Source organism: Peromyscus leucopus, chromosome 10 (genome assembly GCF_004664715.2).
Source record: "Peromyscus leucopus breed LL Stock chromosome 10, UCI_PerLeu_2.1, whole genome shotgun sequence".
Classification (NCBI taxonomy): domain Eukaryota; kingdom Metazoa; phylum Chordata; class Mammalia; order Rodentia; family Cricetidae; genus Peromyscus; species Peromyscus leucopus.
Genome location: NC_051071.1, coordinates 80805228 through 80827414, shown reverse-complemented (window position 1 = coordinate 80827414; position 22187 = coordinate 80805228). Strand labels below are relative to the sequence as shown.

Sequence of the window (22187 nt, the reverse complement as noted above, 5' to 3'; positions counted from 1 at the left end):
AATGCCTTCACTTCTTACCAGGGCACAGGCCACTTTGGCACACTCTCCCGTCTGGCAGGTCACTTGGCCCTGGTCACACATGCAGAACTCACAGGCCGAGCCCTTCCACATTTCATCCTGGTACCGCAGGATCCCACCAGATGAGCAGGTTCTGGCCGGAGACAGGCATTCTTCACAACACTGCCCATGATGCCGGGCTCTGCTTTGACCCTGGAGACACAGAGACTAGTGAGGGAAGGGCAGTCGCTAGAAGACGATGGAAACATCCCAGTCAACGAGTGGGAGAGAGACACAGAACACTGGCCTTGTGTAACACAACCCCTCCTGACCCATGGGGGAGGCATTTTCCACCTCAGCTCTCCTGCTTGGAGGCAGCCCTTTATGTCTTCATATAGCATTCCACATTCTCTAAAGCTTTTGAGTCTATCAAAGAACACAGTAGACTAAGAAATGCCTTTCTAAAATGGTCCAGAATCAAGCTTAGAAGAATGAGCCACATGCTTTCAAATACCTTTTCGCATTTCAGTGGAGGGCAGGCCTGTTTGTGACACCTGACCTCTCCCTGGTCACACACGCACAGGGTACAGGCGTCTTCTTTCCACTGTTCACCGTGCTGAGAGAGAAAGGAAAAAGGAGGATGGCACATCAAACGCCACACATCAAACAGAAGCTCAACATACTTTTCCATTCCATTTTTTAATGCAGCCACATAGAACATATTCCTGAGAAGTGAAATTACATAAGCAGAAGTGGCCTCTAAGAGAAAGGCCAATGAATATCCACGTAAGTTTGCATTTGGATTACGTGGATGTAATCTGTTGAGGGACACTGTATCGAACACTTAGAGGGCTTAGGAACACCTGAGGTGAGTTAGAAGACCCTATTGGCTAGTTCCTTATTCTTCAGGTCTTCCTTGACAGGAGACCCTGATGTATGCTTATTTTCTCAGTTTTCCTTGCAGCTAGGGTATAGAAGATGTCCTAGGTTTGCTCAAATACTGGAGGTCAAAGAAAAAGAAAAAGCTCCATTCATGTCTTTCTTCCACCAAGTGGTAACAATACATGTGTGAGCATGGGCTTCCTGGCAATAAAAGGTCATCCAGGAGACAACAGGGAGACATGATTAAGGTAAACACCCACAGGGAGACACACTGAGCCCTGAATTTATCAACCCTGCAGATCCCTCCCTAGTGGGACATCTTGTTGCTACAATGTTACCATTTTAGTTACTTTTATTGGAGCATTTCTGAGACTTGCAGCCAAACACATTCAAAGAGTTTCAAAGCTCCTCTCTCAAAGGAAAAGCAACCTTGCACAAACCAGTCCAATGAAAATACCAAAATGATACCTCTGTGCCACACAGTGCACACACAGCAAAGTGTTTCCCATTTCTGGAGAGAAAGCTTGGTGACTCCAAGCACTGACTGCTCTTGTAGAGGACCTGAGTTTGGTTCCCAGAGCCCACATGGTAGGTAACAACCATCTATACCTCTAGTTCCAGGGATCCAGTGCCTTCTTCCAGACTTCAAAACTCCACATATGCACATGCTGCACACACAAGGAAACACATGGATACATAGACAGACAGACAACACACACACACACACACACACACACACACACACACACACTAAAACAAATCAAGATTTGAAAGTCCTTTCCCAACTGGTTATTTCATTCAGATTTCAAGAGAACCATCTAGAATTAGTGAGATTCCCCTGACTGCCACAATCCCAATTTCAATTTAGCTTTCCTTAGAGTGGTAAAGAAAGAAGAAAATAAGCTGCCTTTACTTTGCATATGTTTTCTGCTTCAGAACGATCTGACTTTTGGTGCACCTGAGCACTCCTAAGACAGGACATTTATTCATTCCCTCCATTTGCTGAAGGTGTCTTTATTTTATACCTATTCCAGGTTAGGCCTGGTTGTCTACAGACTGTTTCAATAGTAGCACTCAGCTTGAAGTATCCTGCACTTTCAATCTCCAAATGAACCGAGCTGTCCATTCTGCCATCCTAGTGTATAATATGGGGCAGAGGTGTCACTGGATATCAGTGCATAAAATCCAGCCAAAGAGACAAACATCTCCAGAGCCTTAAAACTCAGCATGAACTGTCTTCTCTTTAGCATGCATGTGAACAGTAAGTTTTCCCAAGGTTCATGAACTGGATTCTGCTTGCCAGCACATTCTTTCATATTTATAATCCTTTTCAGCTTAATTTTTTCATAAAGACCATTTTCATAAAAGCCATTTATGTACTGAGTTACTAATCCTGGCAATGAGTCAGAAAGGAGGGTTGGGAGGCTCTGTGGTTGGAGGGCATGGGACAGAAGTGTGAGAACGTATGTCAAAACACCACGTGGTTACCTCATACACTTGGCCAGTCGCAGAACAGGATCGCGCCGAGCACTGAGGACAGCATTTTCCAGGGACTCGAACGACAATTTCATCCTTGACACCCAAAGAGGGACAATCCATCCAAAGAAAGTATTAGTGAAATCCACATCAGCAGGAAAATCTACTTCACAGTCATCACGGCCGCGTGCTGCCAGCATGTGTAACAGCAGTTCCTGTCATTCAGCAGTCATTTGTCACCCAGGGCCCTGGAAAGCATCAGTCTTTCCAAGGTCAATCAGAACCTTGGGAAGTGTGTGCATGTACTATCTTTTACTAAAAACCACCAAAGCACAAATAACTATAAAAATAATAAAACAATATTTGTCTTCAACAGGCATATCCTAAGTCCTGGACATGACTCTATGAGGTAGATGGTCTTATTCTTGCCTTAAGTGAGAACATCACTAATAGACAACTTGTGTAACTTGGGAAGGAGATATGGCTGACTGCTCATAAATGGTTGAAATAACACTTCAGAGCCCCAAATATTAACACTTAAGAATATATGTACTTCTCCTGGCTCACATCTAAACTTGAAGGCAAAGAAAGGTATCCCCTTCCTTGATCAGATGTTTCACTATTCTTCTGCATCTTGATATTAATCCATATTTTTATATAGATACATTAGGGCTGAATCCTTATGTTTATATAGGTGTACTGGGGATGTCCTTAACACAGCAAGAATCAATCATCCTTTAAAAATCTAAGAATAGACAGTGTAGAGAAATGTGACAGAGAACCCAGGCCTCAAGACCCGTCCATCCCCAATGGCCCTTTCTCTTTATCCCCATCTCTTCTACTACAACCACTGTCCCAGGAAAGTCAGGTACTTATCCCTGTTGTCACAGCAATAGCATCCTCCTAACTGACACAGAGTCAGCTTCCCACTGACCCCCACAGCCTTCTTCAGTATCAGGAGGGAGGATCGATTAAAAGGGAAAGGGGATAAGAACAAACTAAGTTGTCATGACTAAGAAGTGATAGAGACTATACAAAAGACAGAACCTTCCAGAACAGTCCCTCCACTTTGTCTTATGAAAAGGAGATAGCAGAAAAGACCTTACTACCATAGTGACTATGCTACGCCTTCTGGAAGAACAAGTAGGACAGAATACCTGGGACAAAAGGGACAAGGGTCCTACGATGCCAACTTCTCATCAAAAGTTCCAGTAATACACCTCCATAATCATTTAGCATGGTCACACATGCCATTCAAGTTTCTGCATCACTACCTGATTGGTTGGTTGCAAATGTTTAAACCACTGGAATTACAGCAGCAGCTGTTTTCTTTGTGGAGATATCGTATTATTCTATAATGTATATGTAAAGTATTATGACCATTGATGTCCAACAGAATGTGTGAAAACCAGATAGGCAATGAGAAAACTGAGCATGTCTTGACTTCAGAGTTCAAGGGAGTTTTGGTTAAGTAAAGTAGCAGCATATATTCAGTCACACAATTCAGTAACCTCACTGCAGCAAAGAAATGAACTAAGCCTTACTCATTCTCTGTCCTGAACAGACAGACTCAGTGTTAAGTCTCTTTTAAATATTTATTGTTCATGTGTATATCTACATGTGTGTGTGGTTATCCACAGAGGCCAGAACTCAGCTAAGCATCCCCTGGAGCAGGAGCAACACAGGTACTAAGAACCAAACTCAAGCCCTTTGCAAAAGCAGCAATTGCTCTAACCACTAAGCCATCTCCCCAGCCCCTCTGTCAGTCTTTCTTAACCAACATGTGACAAACAACCATACAAAGACTTTACCATTTATACTTTTCTGGCTTTCAGATACTCTTTTCAAATACATGGTCTAACTTGGACAAGTAAACTACAGACTGTGAATCATGTCCACCTTACCATTTATTTTTATAATTGAAGGTTTATTGGATTATCACCACACACCCACATACTTATATATTTTCTATCATCTTTATGCTACAACAGCAGAGCTGAGTAGTTATTTTAACTGTATTGCACACAAAGCTGAAACTACTCAATCTTGCCCTTTGCAGAAGGATGTGTGCCCTGGATAATATGATATCCTCCATAATTGCAAAGATTCAGTACTATAAAATATGGTGAATGTGATTATACATGGGAAGGCAGAGTTACCAGTAAAGCTCTATTGAATTATGGTTGCCCTTAATTAAGACTCTTACGATAATGAAGTCTACAGTGCATCACGTCTGAGAGACTTGACGAAACACCTTTCTATCATAGTCCATTGGAGGATATCAAAGAGATGCCACCACAAATGAAGGAGAACTGACAGTCATCTATCTTCCCATCGTTGTCAGGAAGTCTGTTGACTATAAGCCACTGTGTGGCCTTGTCTCGCTGCATAAGGAGTACAAATAAGAGTCATCACCCGCTCCCAAGCTCAGCCTTTCCGGATCAGGACTCCGTCCTCACAGGCTGCTAAGTGAGGCAGGCAGAGGGCCAGCCCTGGACTCCCAGCCTTTCATAGCTTTCTTTCTACATCTAGGCAGAGTCCATAATGTCAATGACGTAGCAAAATAGGGAAGGTGTTAAGGGATCACAGGAAGCGATTAAGATCCTGGGTGGGTAAATGTCAAAGAAACGGAAAAGGTCCTTGGGACGGCAGTGCACACTGGAGGTGATGGTTTGTTTCTTGTGTCCAGATGTGTCCAGAGGTGAGTGGACCAGGCAGCGGGAATGGGAAGATCTTACCTCAACAAGGCACAGCTACAGCAAGTGAAAGCAGATCCCAGCCCTGAGCACCTGGCCACACATCCACGGGACAGGGTGGAAGAAAGGCCACTATCAGTGTGGCATGCAGGCAGGGAATAAGGACAGATTTCTCTTGATCAACAATGAAGAAAGGATGTGGAGAGAAAACTCCCAAGAATGAATGAGAAGAAAAGGAAATATCTTCTATTCACTTTGCCCCCAAAGCTGTTTATTAAGAGCTGAGCACTCTCTAAGACGATCAAGGGAGAACCATGAAAATGAATTGTGTTAATTGACTCAGGAGTATTCATAAAGAGGTAAAGACCCAAAGAAACAAACTTCTATCATTTCTCTTTCCTCTTTGTGTCTTTTCTTCCATTTCTTTTTTTCTTGTGCTGGGAATTGAGCCTAGGGCTTTGTGTACACTGAGAATGACCGCTATGACTGAACTAGGCTAGCCTCCTACGGTAGGTCTGATGAAGAGCGGGTGGTGGGGACCTGTGTAAGAAGACAGACAGTGCAATCTCCAAGGAGTAAACGAGACAACAAACGAGGTCTTTGCTTATGTTCTCCTCCCATCTCTGCATCTTCAGTTCCGGAAACAGTGACTATAAATGTAAGCAGCTCTCCTCCAAGCCAAAGAAAGAGACCAAGTGACAAATGAGAAAATGACTGATAAGGCGTGGAGCAACATAAGAGTCACAGATATTTCCAGAGAAATAAAAACTGGAACGGAAGTGCTTCCCTAAAACCGAACTAGAAAAAAATTCAAGACACTGGAACACAGTAAGAAATGGGCTCTATACAGAAGGCAAGATATAAGAAAAGCTACGTGGAATGTTTCAGACTGATTGTAGTCACAGCCCTATTGATTATTCCCACCAGCCTGTTCACCGAGTGAACCTGGCATGCATCCCAAACCCCATCAGAGGGCATCTCCAAACTGCCAAGCATGTGTGCTGACCACTGATGTTTGATACACTGCTAGGTTATGAGAAAGGCTACACACATTCTGGTATGGCCCACATACATTTAGGTTCACAAGCGAATGACTTCCTCCAGCCTCAGCATGTAGGAATCCACCCATCTTGCTAACATCCAAGATGCATTCTGTCTGTAAGTCCTCAGCGAACTCCACTTTGTATGATCATGAATCTGCCTCCTATTTTCAGTTGCCCAGTGCCTTGTAACTTTGGCAGAAAGCTCTCATACATGGGGAATGGGTTTTTCCAAACAGTATTTCACCTAGAAATGTCCTGGAAGATGTTTGAATTTTTGAATTATAAGGGTTTAAAAACATCCTACAAGAATACATCATGGCAATATCAGCTGTAAATTACAGAATAGAAATGAGGCACCTTCCAAGAGAACTAAAAAAAAATGTCTTGGTCCTTGGTGAAGGGGAGAAGGGTACTGAAGTAAGGGATGCTTCCCCAAAACTCTTCTCATACCGAGTCCCAAACATGAGACCAGAAGGTGGTTACCGGCACTTTGAATAAAGCCTGAGCATAGGGAAAGGGTTGTTTGCTTTGTAACAAGAGCCAAAGCAAGGGAAAAGACAGGCCTTCAGCTTCTCGGTGATGCTGGGACCCAAAATTCAGTGGAAATGGGACTGCAGGCCCCTAAGTTCAGACGCCAAATTGATTTTTATGTATATCATAAGCAAGAAAATACTTCTCAAGTATGTGAAACTCAGAGGACATACAAATACTCTCTCTTGAAAAAAATATCCAAAGATAAAGTTCAAATGGCTTAGATAAATCAATAGTGTGAGAAATCTGTAGTATTCAAAAACATCCCTGCTAGTGAGCTGAGGATGTGGCTCAGTGATGGAGCATTTGCCTCGGATCCTTGAGGCCCTGACAGACAGATCCTCTGCAGCACATTAACTAACTAACTATCAGCAGGAACAAGTCTCATCAGACTGCAAAGATCATTTTAGTGAGTGATGGATGATAAAGGTGACAGGGTCGTGGTTCAGGTGACAGGCTATCTGGACAGAAGGTGAGAGCAGTAATCCCATTCAAATTCATTATTTCATCAAGGGAATAACTCCTCATTTGATCACAAAGAACAGCAACTTCTCCTTTCGCTAGGGATAATCACCAACTTTTAGATTGTGATGATAAGCATCCAAATAAGCAAAAATCTCGACTGTCTATCAGGACTGGGGTAAGTTGCCAAAGAAAGAAATCCAGCATCAGGGATTATTTTTGTTCTGCTCTCTGCTCTTCCCAAGCTTTCCTTAATTAGTGAAAAAGCTCCTGTTACAATTAAAACAAAAGCAAACAAATGAACAAGCAAACCTCGTAAGTCAGGGAAATCCTTAAAACGGGTTAGAATGTTCCAGAGCTCAGCTTTGGAAAATGTGTTTCTGGTGACAAACTTGTATTTTGGGTCTTACATTTAATGAACAAATGCATTTAAAATGCCCCCTATCACACTTGGTTATGTTAGCAGCTTTTGCTACTGGGACCATGATACTAAATATGTGTCGGGAGTGATCTTTTGAGGCAGCGCTACAGAACTGCTTGAGACAAGTGCTGGCTGCCGTACCTAGCATGAGTTACTTACCCCACCTCCCCAGGCCTCTGTTTCCTTGGATACCAAGTGCAGAGGGTGGTAATTGCTCCTACTTCATGGGGCTGTTGTAAGAATTACAAAACCCTTGAAGTAAAGAACCGGCACACATTGAACACCTGAAGAGTGGTGCTGTTGTGGTTGTTGGCGGTGGTGTTGGCAGCTGTGAGGGCACTGGGGGGATTAGGTGTTCCATCAACAGCACTAATTCCATGGGACTCCTCCTCTATGTCATTGCAGGAGTTAATATTTCACAGAGAGTGTAAATCGGTAAGTGGTTCTAAGTGATCTGTGAGATATCTAGATAGATAGATAGATAGATAGATAGATAGATAGATAGATAGATGATAGGTAGATAAGATAGATGATAGACAGACAGATAGATAAATAGATAGATGGCAAAATGACAAGAATACAAGTGAATGAGATCAATTATACATTAATTAGTCTGTTACACATTGATTACATACATTGGTATAAACAATGAGTGAATAGTGAATACTATCAATGAAGAAAGAGTATATACTCTCTCTTTTCAACATGAGAAATAGTACCTTCAGTTATTTCAGTGTCTGTCTCTTATACGCAGTGTGTGGTTATTTTACAATTTAAAGCAGAAGATTCTCAACAGGCCTCCATTTCTCCCCCTCTCCTTTACTGGAAGGGTAGCAAACCGCCAAACTGCCCTCACTATGCAGGAAGAGTAAATTGCTATACGTGTTAACACGCCCTGACCACTGTGACAGCCCTGCCCGACATGAGAGCAGTGAAGCAAGGTCCCGTGCAGTTCCACCCAGGCACTCACGTGAGATCTGAACCTGGGACAAGACCTGTAGATGAGCTGAAAGCTGAGGCAGGAGCAGAGAAGCCGACATCATGTGGATAACAGAATCCAGTCTTTCAATTAGACACATTTCCCTTGATTTGGCATTTAGCATTTCATGTCTAATTGCCTTTCGTCTGTCTTTAAAAATATTGCCCAATTGTCACAATATGCCACGTTATTGATTTTGTTTTATTGGACACAAAGTGCTACTCTGTAGCAACTAAATCTTGGTTTCCAGCTTTTCCGTGGATCAAAAAAATGAACTATTTTTCCACTGGAGGCAAAACTCCTCACAGCTATCTGTCAATTTTCACGGCACATCCTCAGGAGCGTCAGGAAGAGGAGAAAACTATAAAACACTGCCTATACCGCACATATTTACAATGGATTCTCTCCTCTAGATTTGTGTGAACAGCCCAATGTTTGGAAAATTGGATCAGCTTTAAATGAAGATGGCCCCACTATCATGAACACCCCCTGGGAAAACACTTAGAGAACTTGAATCATTATCCTATAAGAATTAAATTGTGTACATCTGGATAATCATGTTCAAAGACACATCTATGCCTTTAAAAAGTAAACTACACCTCTACATGGGAGAAAAGTAAGAAACCCCATCTTTTTATCGGGCTTTCCAGATGTTCAGCCTGACTTTTTTGGGAACATCTGCATTTCAAGCTGGAGGCTTCCTTATGTGTAGCCCTAAGGCTCAATTTCATTATGTAACAATTTGCCTAAATGGCTGGTAATTAGACCTAGGCGTAGATTCTAAAAGGGAAAAAAAAAAAAAAAATCATCCTTGAGGTTGTCTTCAAAAGTGTAAGGAAAATGAAACAGCCCTGATTTCTGGGTTCTACTGCTTCCTGGGGTGAATGCCTAACAATATCTCAAAAAAACCCTTCGAACTCTTCTGCAGTTAGCTCCCCAGGAAAGGTCCACTCTGAGAGTCCCTCCTCACCTGGTTGCAAAAGAGAGGTTGACACTGAGCCGTGAAGCACTGGGTGAGCCCATTTCTGCATACACACTTAGCACAGTGGCCCAGTCGCCAGTCCTCTCCATCCTGGTACACGTGTCCATCATAGGAACAGGGCTCTGGAAGGACAAAGGCGTAGAGTTAGGGTGAGGATTTCAGGTGTTTCTCTCAGAGCTGACTGCATGTGTCGACTGGGCCCAGGGCTACTGTATGGGTAGTGGTGTTTATGACAAAATATCAGTCATTTGATTTTATCAATAAAGGCCCTGGAGCCAGATGCTGGGGTGAAAGCCTGCTAGCTCAGAGAGGCAGAGAAAGCACCCAGCTGGCGTTCCTCCTCTGCTGATGTCCCAGAAGCCTCCTTCTCCTACACTGTCTCAAACCAAACTCCCCAACTCAATGTCCCTCCCTTCTACTTCCTGTACAGCTCTCTATTCATCCTGCTGACTCCCTTTTACTCTCTATGGTTTTTTCTTAGCAATCCTATGCTCACTTTCTGTCAATTGCGCTCTCTCTCTCTCTCTCTCTCTCTCTCTCTCTCTCTCTACCTATGGCTGACTTTATTAAATCCTGTTTATAGTATTCAAACAGAAATCTCTTGGATTAAAGGTGTATGCTAGGACTTAACCACACCACAACTAGAAATATGCTTTTGCAGTAAATAATGTGATCTCGGGGTTCACAGTGCGACCGAATGTCCTGCAACAGGGTGGTAAGGACTGGGGACATTCTCTGGTGTCATGCTCCATAATTGCTGCTTTGCCATCTCTGAATCTATAGAGTTAGTGAAGTCCGGTGGGGTATGGAGCCTCGGTTCATGCATGGTCTCATCTCCTGCTGGCTGCCCAGCTCTCAGCTGCCTGCTCCCCAGTCTGTTGCGGAATATTTGTTTAACTATGTAAAAATGTGTTGCTGTTTTACCTTGCCCTGTCTAAGGCACCTGACTGGTCTAATAAAAAGCTGAAGGGTTAATATTGAGAGAGGAGATATAGGCGGACTTCCCCGGCAGGGAGAGTAAGCAGGAGGAAGAATTTAGGCTCGGGCAAGAAAGAAAAAAGATGCCAGAGAGATGCCAGGGGCCAGGCAGCCAGACACAGAGGAAGCAGGAAAGTAGAACAGACAGAATGAAAGAAAAGTAAAAAGCCCTGGGGGAAAATGTAGGTGAACAGAAACAGGTTAAATTAAGTTAAAAGAGCTAGAAGGACAGGCCTAAGCTAAAGCAAATATTCAGAACTACACTAAGTCTCCCTGGCTTTATTTGGGAGCTGGTTAGCGGCCCAAAGAAAATTCTAACTACACCAGCCCTTTTACCTAGTCAGGAAACTTGGTTCCAAGGGGGTGTATTTGTTCATATGTTCTATGCACCACGTCCCAAGGGAGGTCCAGGGTGCCGGGGCCTGGGTGGGCATCAAGTCTCTTCTCACCCTTGGAGTGTTCACAGATCCACGGGAGCAGATAGAGAAAACACGGAATTTTCACATACAGAGAGACCGCAGAGGCAAAGTAAGAGCCTCCTTTACTCTCTGAACAGGAAATGTTGCATTTTAACCCACTAGGTAGCTGCTCTAGATGATGCTCCAGTCTCTTGAGGCAAAATGCCTTTAATATGTCTTTCTCACAGAGAACTAATGAAAAATGCTCTTAAGGTGTAAGAGTGAACCCCAGAAACCAAGGCGGCACATTTCCCGTGCTATCCCGCCTTGGCTGCTCATGTGTTTTCACATTCAGGGTTATTTTGTTCAAAGCAGCTGACACTGCTCATATCAGCTGGTGGGTGAGTTCTGAAATGCATAGGGCAAACATTCTCTGTCCATGATTTCTTGGGCATACAGCAAATATTCTCCTTCCATAATTTCCTGGGCATACTTTTAAATCTCTGGTATGGTTCTCTATAACAAAGGCCTTCGGAGGTAGACTAACTAGGGACTGGAAAGAAACCAGGGGGATTTTTTTTTTTTTTTTTTTTTTTTTTTTTGGAAAGGGAAAGGACAAGAATCAAACATGACTTTCAACCTATATTGAATAGAAGAAGCTTTCTAATCATTACATGTCAGCAGAGAGCATGATGGACTGATGATAACGCCTACTTATAATAAAGTCCACACAAACAGCCATGAAAGTGCAAAAGCGCATGTATCTCTAAAATGTAATGAGAAGGATACACGGGGAAAGCCTGGGTTCAATGGGCAGGTCTGGAAGCATGTCCCTGGCTTGCTGAGAGAAAGCAGGGTGCCTTAGTTTATAGCAGGAGTAATCTGGCCGGGGAGGATGTAGGAAACACAAATGAAGGGAGCCCCTCCCCCGCTTTGTGCTCCTCTTAGAGAAAGCTATTGCATCACAGACCAGCTGACAGAATCAGCAGCAGCAATGCTACATGAAGAAGAGCTTTGGCCCTTCTGTCTATCAGGAAGGAGTGACCTGGGCCTCATGAAGTCCAATCAAAGGACTGTTTCCCTGCTCCTTTCTCTCTCAGAGGAAGAAAGTGTGGAGGGATGCAACTGGCCAAGGTAAAATACGTAAATAAGAGACCAGCAGAATTCCACATTTGGAATGCAGCCTAAAGATCCGGGCCAATCCCACTCTCCGGGGCATTGCTCGCTAACAAGTTCAAGGCCACACCACCTGGGCTCCAACAGGAAGGGAGTTCAGAATCTTTGAGCCACACTGGACCTCCAAGGCAGAGGGAATCCCTGCCCACCAGGCCATACTCACTCCCTGTTCCCACACAGATGGGGCAGCAGCCTCCTTCAGCCAGGAATTCCAGCTCCTTCGGTCCACAGGATAACGGGGAGCACGGTTGGCGTGAGCATCTCACCTCTCCGTGAGTGCAAGAGCACACGGTGCACGAGCCTGAGGCCCATTCTGTGCCATGCTGCAAGCCAAGTGGAAAAAGAAGGTTAGCTGCAGACCCCAGACTTCGGCCAACCGGACGGACATAAACCTTGTACAGCACGGGAAAGATGGGAAAGGACTGAATTGGCAAGGTTGACTAGACGTTGCAGGGTTCTCTACTGGAGACTAATTTAAAGATGAGTTTTCTTTCTCTTCCCTCCAAGATGTTTGTATTTGAAATTTTCAGAAAGATGGGGAGAAAAAAAAAAAAAAGACTCCAATCCCATTGTCTTAGTTCCTTGTCCTTGTTCCTTGCTGTGATAAAATAATCTGACCAGAGGAACTTGAGGAAGCGAGGGTTTGTTCTGGTTCAGGTCAAGGTTCAGATTCACGGCAAGGAAGTACGATGTCAGGAGTTTGAAGCACTCGGTTACATCAACTGCATCCTCGGGGAGCACAGAGATGAATGCAGGCCTCTGCTCGGCCCTTCTCCACCCACGCAGTCCAGAATCCCGTCCAGGGAATGGTGTCACTCACACCAGGTGAGACTTCCCACCTCCATTAGTGCCGTCAAGGTAATACTCTACAGACATGCCCAGATACCTGCCTCTTAGCTAATTCTAGATTGTCGAGTTGACAGTTAATACCATCACACCCACCGTTTGAAGAAATCATGATTCCCAAAGTAAAATGTATACAAACATATTTTGGAGGGATTTTCATGGTAGCTCTATCATCTATTTTGAGACAAATGCTCGAAATGCTGTTTATGTTGGCCTAAACTCCTTGGGGTAAGTAATCTTGCCTCAGCCTCCCAAGAAGCAAGGGACACAGGTGTGTGCCACCACACCTAGTCTATCAAGTTGCTCTTTAATTTGGAAGGTTGCTGGAGACTGAACTGATCTTTCAAATGCTAGGCACACATTCACCTACTACTGAGCTACACTCCTGGCCCCCAAATTCTATCACTTTCAATAGATCTCACTCTAATCTGCTTCCTTCTTTGGCTGTCAATTCTGATTAGTCCACATAATCTCATTCATATTCACACTTATATTCTCTCTCTTCTTTTCTCTGTCTCTACATACTGGCACACACACACACACACACACACACACACAGATCTCACGTTGCTAGGAAGTATGTAGAGGGGCCAAAAGGAGGCCCCTATTCTATGCAATTTCCCCACAAACTATAGAGCAAAAGATTTATCCCTGTGAGGGTATCCATCTGCATATACAGAATGTTTCTAAGCTACTTTATGCTGGACTATCGCATTCTCCGGGGTTTGAGCAGTTATAGAATTTAGCCAGTACCCAAAGTATCTAAATTTTTCATTCTCAGATGTGATGCCAAATGAGCCAGCATGTCAACACCGATGTGTGTGCTGCCTGATTGGGAAAACAGCTGCCCCGGCATCCGGTCTCCATTGCAGGATGGACCAATGGTGCACTCCCCAAGATACTTAGTAAACTTAGTTTGATGAATAGTTTCCTAAATACTGGAACCTGTTCCAATTTGCCTCTTTTAAAGCTAGCAGTGATGGGTGTGCTTCAACATACATCATATATGGATTTTTGTCAAAGCATCACACATTCTAGGCATTCTGTCACCGAAACAACCTAGGGATTACATCTAGTATTTGTAAAAGCAATTCTCTTGCTTTTTCACACTGGCATCCAAGATAGTTTTCCATCCTGACACAAAGGAGCCTTATCTTACCAGAACAAGTCAGTACTCCTTCACTTTGCAAGCAGGCCAAGTCTAATGTTATGGAATTAGGAAAATGTTGGGTTATTACTGCAACAACCATAGTATCAGGTAGCCATTGTAATCTAGGGATCTGGGACTCGGCTCACTATCACACTACGCTCTCCTCCAGACAGACTTCCAGGGAATGCAAGAGGGCAGTTACACACACACACACACACACACACACACACACACACACACACACACACACACACGTGCTGTGGCTTAAGCCAAGCATTTCCAGTAGTAGCTTGCACACTTTTAGGTCTCTCAGCAGCCCTTTTTATCTTAGGAATGGAGTTACGTCAATCTTTCTTCCTTGTCTGTAAAAATGAGATGATGCAACAGTGTGTCTTTCATGAGGAACTTAGGTTTAGAAGGCACCACATTGAAGAGGAAGCTAGGGCTCATGTGTGCACACAGAAGGGGCTCTCGTTGGATACAGCAGTAATTGACAACATCCACAGCAGAACAGTAATGTGTAAATACTGCATAAATGATGCACCCTTTCACTTGTGAGGGAAGATGATTCCAGGATCTAATGTGTAGCATGGGTGGTATGGCTATTCTAATTAACTTGGCTGTGACATCATTTCACAGTGTATATGCACATCAAATTGCCACAGTCAAAACAAGGATATAGTCAAAGTTTGCTTGACAGGTAAGCATTTTAAACATTCTAAAAATGAAAGAAGACATTTAGTCCTCCCCCACCCTTTCTACTATGAGCTCATGGATTTCTTTGGCTTTTGTTTGTTTATCTTGTTTGTTTTTGCTTGGTTGTTTGGTTGGTATTGTTTTTTTGTTTTTTAAAGATGCTTTTTTTTCCTGCTAATTTAACTTTTAAAAAGTTATGAAAAAAGAAATGATCAATGACATGCCAAAAGGTTCCAGTTTAAGGATTCCACCTGGTTCTCTCTAGTGAAAGTGGAAACCTTTTAGTGAAAACTGGAAAGCTACCCAAAGGGCCACTAACAGAGAACAATGTTCTCCAAGAGTACTATGGGAAACTACTTACGGCATTATCACCTAGAAGGCAGGACACAAACCGGGCATTCCACATAGTTCCCACCTGGCTGAGAACATGTGCATGTCTTACCTATCTACCCACCAACCTGCATACCTGCTTACCTGCCTCGTCTGCCATCTCCTCTTCCAGCAACACGAAACAACAGTCCAGAGACTTAAAACACTGGCTTCAGGACACTGGAGCAACTTAGGGATTTTATTATTGCTTGCGTATTTTTCTATTTTTCAATAGAATACTGTAACTTTTGTCATGACAAAGCAAATTACTATTTAAACTATCTAAGGAATCACCTACTGTAAGTCCAATTGAAAGATATATAAAACAACCTGGAGTGAGCAGCTCCATTTCATTAAAAGCCAGCTACTGCTCCCATGCCACTGCTAACCAAGCCCGGCCTTGCTTTCTTTCTGACATTAGATGAGCTTGGGCACACACAGGGTCATTATATGGCCACAGACAAAAGGTCATATTTCTAAGCGTCTAGACATTTCAGTGCACTAAAACAAGACCCTGCTTCTTGTTACTACAAAAAAAAGTTCACTGAGTTGTTTCTAAAACATCTATAATCATACCACCTTTCAGACACAGACCACAAAAATTAACTGTAATAACAGCCTGTCAATCACCAAGGTTTCTCATTTGTAAAATGAAAGGGCCACTGTGTTAGTAAATCTCTTCAGTACCTTCGGGTTCTGTGATCATGTGAATCTATCATCTTATTCAGGAGACAAGACATGAAGCAGGAGCTTCTCCCTTCACAAAAACTTGAGAATTACAGGAATACCAAAGATCATTCAGGAGGGAGACTCCATTGTTTCAAGTCAAAGCCTTACAGCTGGCTCCTGTAGGCGATCCAAAGTGCACAGGGCAAGGGAAGAGAATTACTACCTCATCTCCAGGGAGGATGAGGCAAACATGTCCTCCTCCATCTTTGTCTTTGCCTCTCTCCCTGAATGAGTGTCTCGTCCTTCCCCTGAGCGTGTGAGGACTGATAACGTATGCAAAGCATTCAGACTAGAGATCAAGGGGTCCAGCACATGCCAAATGTTATTTATATCTATATAAATAATTTCGCAGGGTTCTCCCTACCCATTTACAAATGCATTATTTTTAATAAACACTCTGGCAGCAAGGGGAGCTCTATAAAATCAAGGAGTAACAGATGCATCAAGCAAGGCTCCCACAAGAACCAACTTTTGCTGTACCCTCTTACCCTCATGAATACCATCTGAAAACATGAGATTTTTGACACTTGGAAAAAGCAAATCCTACAGACGCCATCTTGGATATATTCTTCTGTGTAGTCAACTAACAAGTTAGTGAGTGTTGACAGAAGCCCAAAGAACAGATATAGTCATAAAGTATCTGCCTGGCTCACTGACAGAACAAAAAAAAAATTTTTTTCTTCACATAATTTGTTCCTTTCATAAGGTTATAAATTCAGAATACTAAATATCTCAGAGTGTTCCGTGCATTATATAATTATACCCTCTACTTTGAGTAGAACAAAGCTGAATTTAATATTCATTTCTTCTCTCACATACATAATTCAGCTCTCCTTTGCCCTCATGGAACGGAATGTAAGCGTCCAGGCTCCTTACCCCTTTTTACTCAGGGGGATGCACAGGAGGTGAATCTCCATGCACTTTCTTCTTAGACTTAGGCTATCGTGTGCTGGGATTAAATGAGTGGGGAAGAGAAGAAGGGACAAATGGTGCCTTCCCCTCCTCTTTATGAGCCAACTGCTCAGCTCATTCGAGCACCTCTTCAGAAAAACACAGTTGAGCCTTATGCCCTGATTGGTTGGCAAGGTTGGCAGGATTGATGCCAAAGAGAATGTATAGGGACCCCATCAGGGAAAATTGTGTTCCCCAGTCCTGGCTGTAATGCACCACACAGCACTCCTCAACAACCTGGAAGCAGCCAAAAGCCTCCAGTGTTTCCCTCACCCAAGGAAAAGTCTTCAGGCTTGGGGTGGCTTGAGGAGTTCAGAGTTGTATATGATGTTGACTCCTCTGCAGGCAGAGGCATCTGGTTCTGAGGGTTAGCCTTTCACTCAAGGGGTACCTACCATGGAGCCCTGAACTCAACCTTCTGTTAACTTTCCTGAGCTTGAGCCACACTCACTGGGAACAACATCACTTCAGCTTTCCCTTCCTGTCATACCCAGGCTACCCTAAAGCCTCTATTAAATCTCTCCCCCAGGTCCAAGCTTCTACTTTGGAACACCACAGCACAGTCCTAAAACCCCAGGCTAATTTACAGCTGCCAGGAACCATAACCATAACCAGCCCTCTATGATGCAACCCGTGAGCCAAAGAGAGGCTAACTGCTGTTCAGGGGTAGGTAAAGGCACTCTGAAAATGGCTTCCTAAATAGGCTAAAAGGGGAGAGGGAGAGGTGGGGGTGGGGGACCGAAAGCCAGGAAAATCCTAGCAGTGTGGGTGACAAAGCCAGACCCAGAAAAACGCAGATGAGTATGTTAACCTGTTCAGGAAAATCAGTAATACTGGATTTGAAAGAGAATCTAAGGCTATAGGGAGCAGGGAGGAGAGGCAAGAATGGGAAAACAAAGATCATAATCATTGTAATTCGTGACGAAAATGTGACTTTATCACAACTTTAAAAAGCACCCCTCTCCAGTCTGTTTGAAGAAGTAGAACATGAAAGATTTCCCTGCAAGGCCACAGTTCTCAAAATTCAACCCTTTCTGCAGTTACATCGAGTACCAGAAATGTAACGATAGTATTTCCCGAGGGGAAGAATTTTGAAAGCACACATAGGAAACCATGCATGGGCATGTTCCTGTCCATCTAGAGCTTTTAGCATTATTGCAGCAGGAGTGAGCTGCAAGGGAGGCCGAGGGAAGGGCAAAATTAAGAGGCACAGGAGGTTTATAACTACCCCACAACAGATCTGTGCCATAGAAGTGCCCAGCCACTTATGACAGTGACACCATACTGCTGGAATGAGGATGCTGAAGAGGATGGAGAAAGGATTGAATGATGGCCTGGGTTTGTCACCCTTTGATTTCACTGAGTACCTATTTTGAAGAATGGTCAGTGCCAAGTTCTAGGTTAGTTTAACAGGCAACGATAACTATATAGATATTTAAACGATTGTTACTGTTCTCAGACAACTCAAAGATTACAAGATCATAATGTGTACAAACGTAGCACAAGTAAAGAGATGGTGCCCATCAGATGATCCATGCTGAATTGTGAGGGTAACCCTTGCAAGGGTGCTGTAAAAACTTTTTGAACATCTCTAAGTACCTATCTCTGGTATCAAGTCGTTTGGATGTGTCCAGCTTTCTCTCTCCCAGCCCAGATCCTGATTGTATTTTGTTTCTCCTGCATGTCAAATATCCAGCATAGATTTCAGTCAACTTGAACAACAGTCGTCATGATGAAATGGCATTAATTCCATCACCAGCCAGCCCAGGAACACCTCTGCTTCACAGGGATCATATGTGGCAGTTCAAGGCGACACCCACCACCCTACAGAACAAACTGGCTCAAGCAGCACATATTGACAGGTGGGATCGTGACATTCCCAGTGCGGGTCCTGCTTGGGTGTCTTTCAGCAAGACATTGTGTAGAACGGAAAGAGATGTTTCCTACTGTTACTAGGAGACAGTGGGCTGAGTAAGATGATCTGGCCCTTGGAGACATGAGCATTGTACTCGCTGAGTTTTAGGTACATATACTGAATAGCACCCGAGAGTGGGTTTATCAAATCCTGCTAACCCACGCTCTCTCCTGAATAGGCAGAGATGCTAACTCCAGGAACGTATTGTATCAGGTGGAAGATGAGCATTAAAGCAAAGAGCCTCTCCCTCTTCACTGTGCTCAACTTTACCTGGTACAACAGGGTGAGCCTTAGCAAGTGTAGAAAGGAACTATCTTCATAATTTCTACTATAAATCTCACAATATTGTATTTGAATTAGTATTTAGTATGGGATTAAGCTTATGGGATCTAGAAAATATGATCTGAGGAGGAAAGGGACAGATTCTCAGGACTCTGGTTCTTGATGAAGGAGAGGGGAGGGTAGTAGTCTGAGAGGGAAGGGTAATAGTCTAAGGGAACTTTGGCCATGCCTGTAAACTTCCCTAGTTGTAGTTCCTAGGATGACCCCAAAACAAAGCCTCAAAGGTTGATGGTTCTGAGACTGAAAAACTGTATCTTAAGGGAACCATTCCTGAACTATGAGTCAAAAGACCAAATTCACACCTAGATTATGTCATTTACTAACAAGTAACATGACACTGACAAATGGTTCAAGCTATTTGCAGCTTAATTTTTTTCAACTTTAACACGGGAGTAGTCACATCTGCCCTACTCACCAGGTCAGGGTTATAGACAATTATCAAATGAAAATCCATGTGGAATATACAAAAGGAGGGTGGTACTGTTATTATTCAACACTGCAAGCTCTTCAAAATCAACATTCTCAGCCTACTCTTTATGCAGACACAAACTCAATGTACAAATATTTACATAGAGCTTATGGGATGAATAGGACACTTTTCATCCTGTTCAAAGCAAAAAACAAAACAAAACAAACAAACAAACAAAAAACCCCTCAGCACCCACAGAAAGCCAAATGAGCCTCCCATATCTGGTTCTGTAGTCAGACTATACAAGGAAGAAAAGTGAAAAGTCCACCTGTTAGCAAGCCAGATTGAACATTCAGCTTTCTTCTGTCAATGACCCATAAGTGAACCTTGAGCCTTAGAACACAGAACACTTACCTCGTGGATTTTTCCCTCGTGGTGGCAAGAGCCAGGACTCCTCTGCACACACTTGGGGCAGCACTGGTTGGGGGCGATCCGCAGCACTTCTCCCTGGGCATTTGAAAGCAGCTCAGTATGAAATCACAACAGCAAATGCTAGTTCATCAGACCCGAGTATCTGAGATTCCCTAAACCTCCTGAGTTTCCACAGTTAACAATGACAGACAAGGTAAAGCAAATACACCAACACAAAGGATTCTCTGTCATGAGGTGCTTTTTTGGAAAGTAATTTCTTTGGAGCAAAAAAAAAAAAAAAAAAAAAAAAAAAAAAAACAATCCTCTGGGCCTTTTCACATGTAAATGTAATGGAGTGTTGAATTATTTCTGCTAGAAATCCTTCACACAAGCAAAGCGGATGGAGTGAGAAAGGGGCTTATTTTGCTAAGTATTGTTAGCTTCTGTTGGAAGAGAACAAAAGATTCTGGAGCAGGAAACTGCTACAGAGCTGGAAGAGCAAGGTCTAATGCGGGAGCAGGGAATATGGAATTGAGTGTCTAAACATTTTGGTTCACTTCTGGAAGCAGAGAAGAGGGACGGAGGTTGAAGGATAAAGTTTTGACAGGAGGTAGTACCGTGCTGGGGGCATGCATGATGTACCAAGGAAAACTGATTAAGATTCCTGGGTGCCAGTAAAGAACTGTTCTTGCGGCTTCTATAATTGCAGCTCATGATATTATAAAAAAAAAAGAAGATACCTCAGGATTTGTCTCTGATGTCAACTAATAATGCATCTGCTACTGTGAAGAATCAGCTTAAAGTTAGAGGCTAAGGATACAGCTCTGTGGGGGAGCACCTGCAGTACATGTGTGGTTCTAAGTTCCATCCCCAGTACCACACACACTGACAAAAAGAAGTGGACACACAAGGAGAACAAAGAGGTTATCTTTAGGATCTAATGATCCACCTATTAGGTCTTTCCCATAGTTCAGAGATGTGGACAAATGGGCAATGAGTGATCTGACCACAGTGCCTGAAGATCTGTATTAGCCAGGAAGACATGTCCACCTGCAGGATGAAGGTCTACAAAGCATCTACTCAGAATGAAAACAAGAGACCCCTCAGTTCATCTAACTACATCTGAAAGAATAAGTGAGAAATGAGGAATAATTTACAACTGTAAATCTAGAACAAAATTCATCCATAACAGCAATCATCAAATTATCCTTATTTTATTGATAAAGAATAAAATTTATATGAGATTGTATGAAACCCCCCATGCTATGCAACATTAACAATGGTTCACAAGGGTGTCTTCTGAACCCAAAAAGGAAGCTACACTTTAATCTCTGAAAAGATAGCAATGGAAACGACATTAGCATAATTTCCACTAAGCATTTCATAGAGATAGGAAATGAGATAATCCAATTTTTTTTTTATCAACAAAGATTCAAGGAGCAAGAGAGAAATGCAGGTGGAACAGACAATTCCAAGGGGTATATCATGACCCCAAATATTAGTTTTCCACATTCTCGAGAACAAACTAACTTTCAGATTTAGCCTTCACAAAAGCATTTTAAAATGTAGTATTATTTATTTGTGAGTGGCAGTTGAGGAGGAGGAGGGGGGTTCTTAGCTTGAATGTCTGGGGGGGGACATTAGACATGAGAGATAAGTGCTCATACAAGACTGCTGCATACAAGTAGCTGGAGATGGAGACACGGGGATTCTTGCCACCTGCTCACATGACTTGGGATGGCTGCATCACACACTGAGCACACTGGCCTACCGTCCCTCCAAGCTTTACACTACAGCACTGAGGAGTGGTTGCATGAACAAGACCTATCAACGGAGACTGCAGAGGAGCCAGCAAAATGGTTTGTTTAGGTTCTGGAAGAATCAACTAATGATAATAATGAGGACAACTTAATGATTATAGCTAAGACATACTCAGTGCTCTCATTTCCACAGGCAATGTGTCCTAGGGCCCCCAATAAGTGCCTGAACTGCAGACATACCAAGCCTTAGATGTATTATGCTTTTCCCCCCATTCATAAATACCTACAGTCAAATTTAATTTGTAAACTAAAAAACGGTAAGATTAACAATAATAGCTATGTAATAATACAATTCTCGAAACATAATAATATGCTATAATAAAAGTTATATAATTGTGAATGTATTACAGATCTTGATAGTCTCAACACTCATTTCTTTCCATAATAAACTGACAACTTTACCAATTCACTTAAGGGGAACACTTTGAGATTTCCATTTAGTATATACAAACTGTCACCATCTCTATTCTTATGCTTTGAGGAAATTATGAAGTAAAATAAGAGTTAATTGAATGTAAACTCTGTCAT

General features: G+C 42.9%; 1 protein-coding gene across 1 annotated transcript in view; it reads right to left on the bottom strand.

Moving 5' to 3' along the window:
* Fras1 (Fraser extracellular matrix complex subunit 1) overlaps positions 1–22187 on the bottom strand; it is a 337326-nt gene that overhangs the window by 232663 nt on the left and 82476 nt on the right. Inside the window, exons 3-8 of the mRNA XM_037208856.1 lie at positions 19843–19935; positions 12185–12344; positions 9458–9591; positions 2368–2451; positions 512–613; positions 19–210 (exon numbers count right to left, since the gene is read on the bottom strand). Coding sequence (XP_037064751.1) covers positions 19–210; positions 512–613; positions 2368–2451; positions 9458–9591; positions 12185–12344; positions 19843–19935 — 765 coding nt within the window. The remainder of the gene's footprint in view (positions 1–18; positions 211–511; positions 614–2367; positions 2452–9457; positions 9592–12184; positions 12345–19842; positions 19936–22187) is intronic.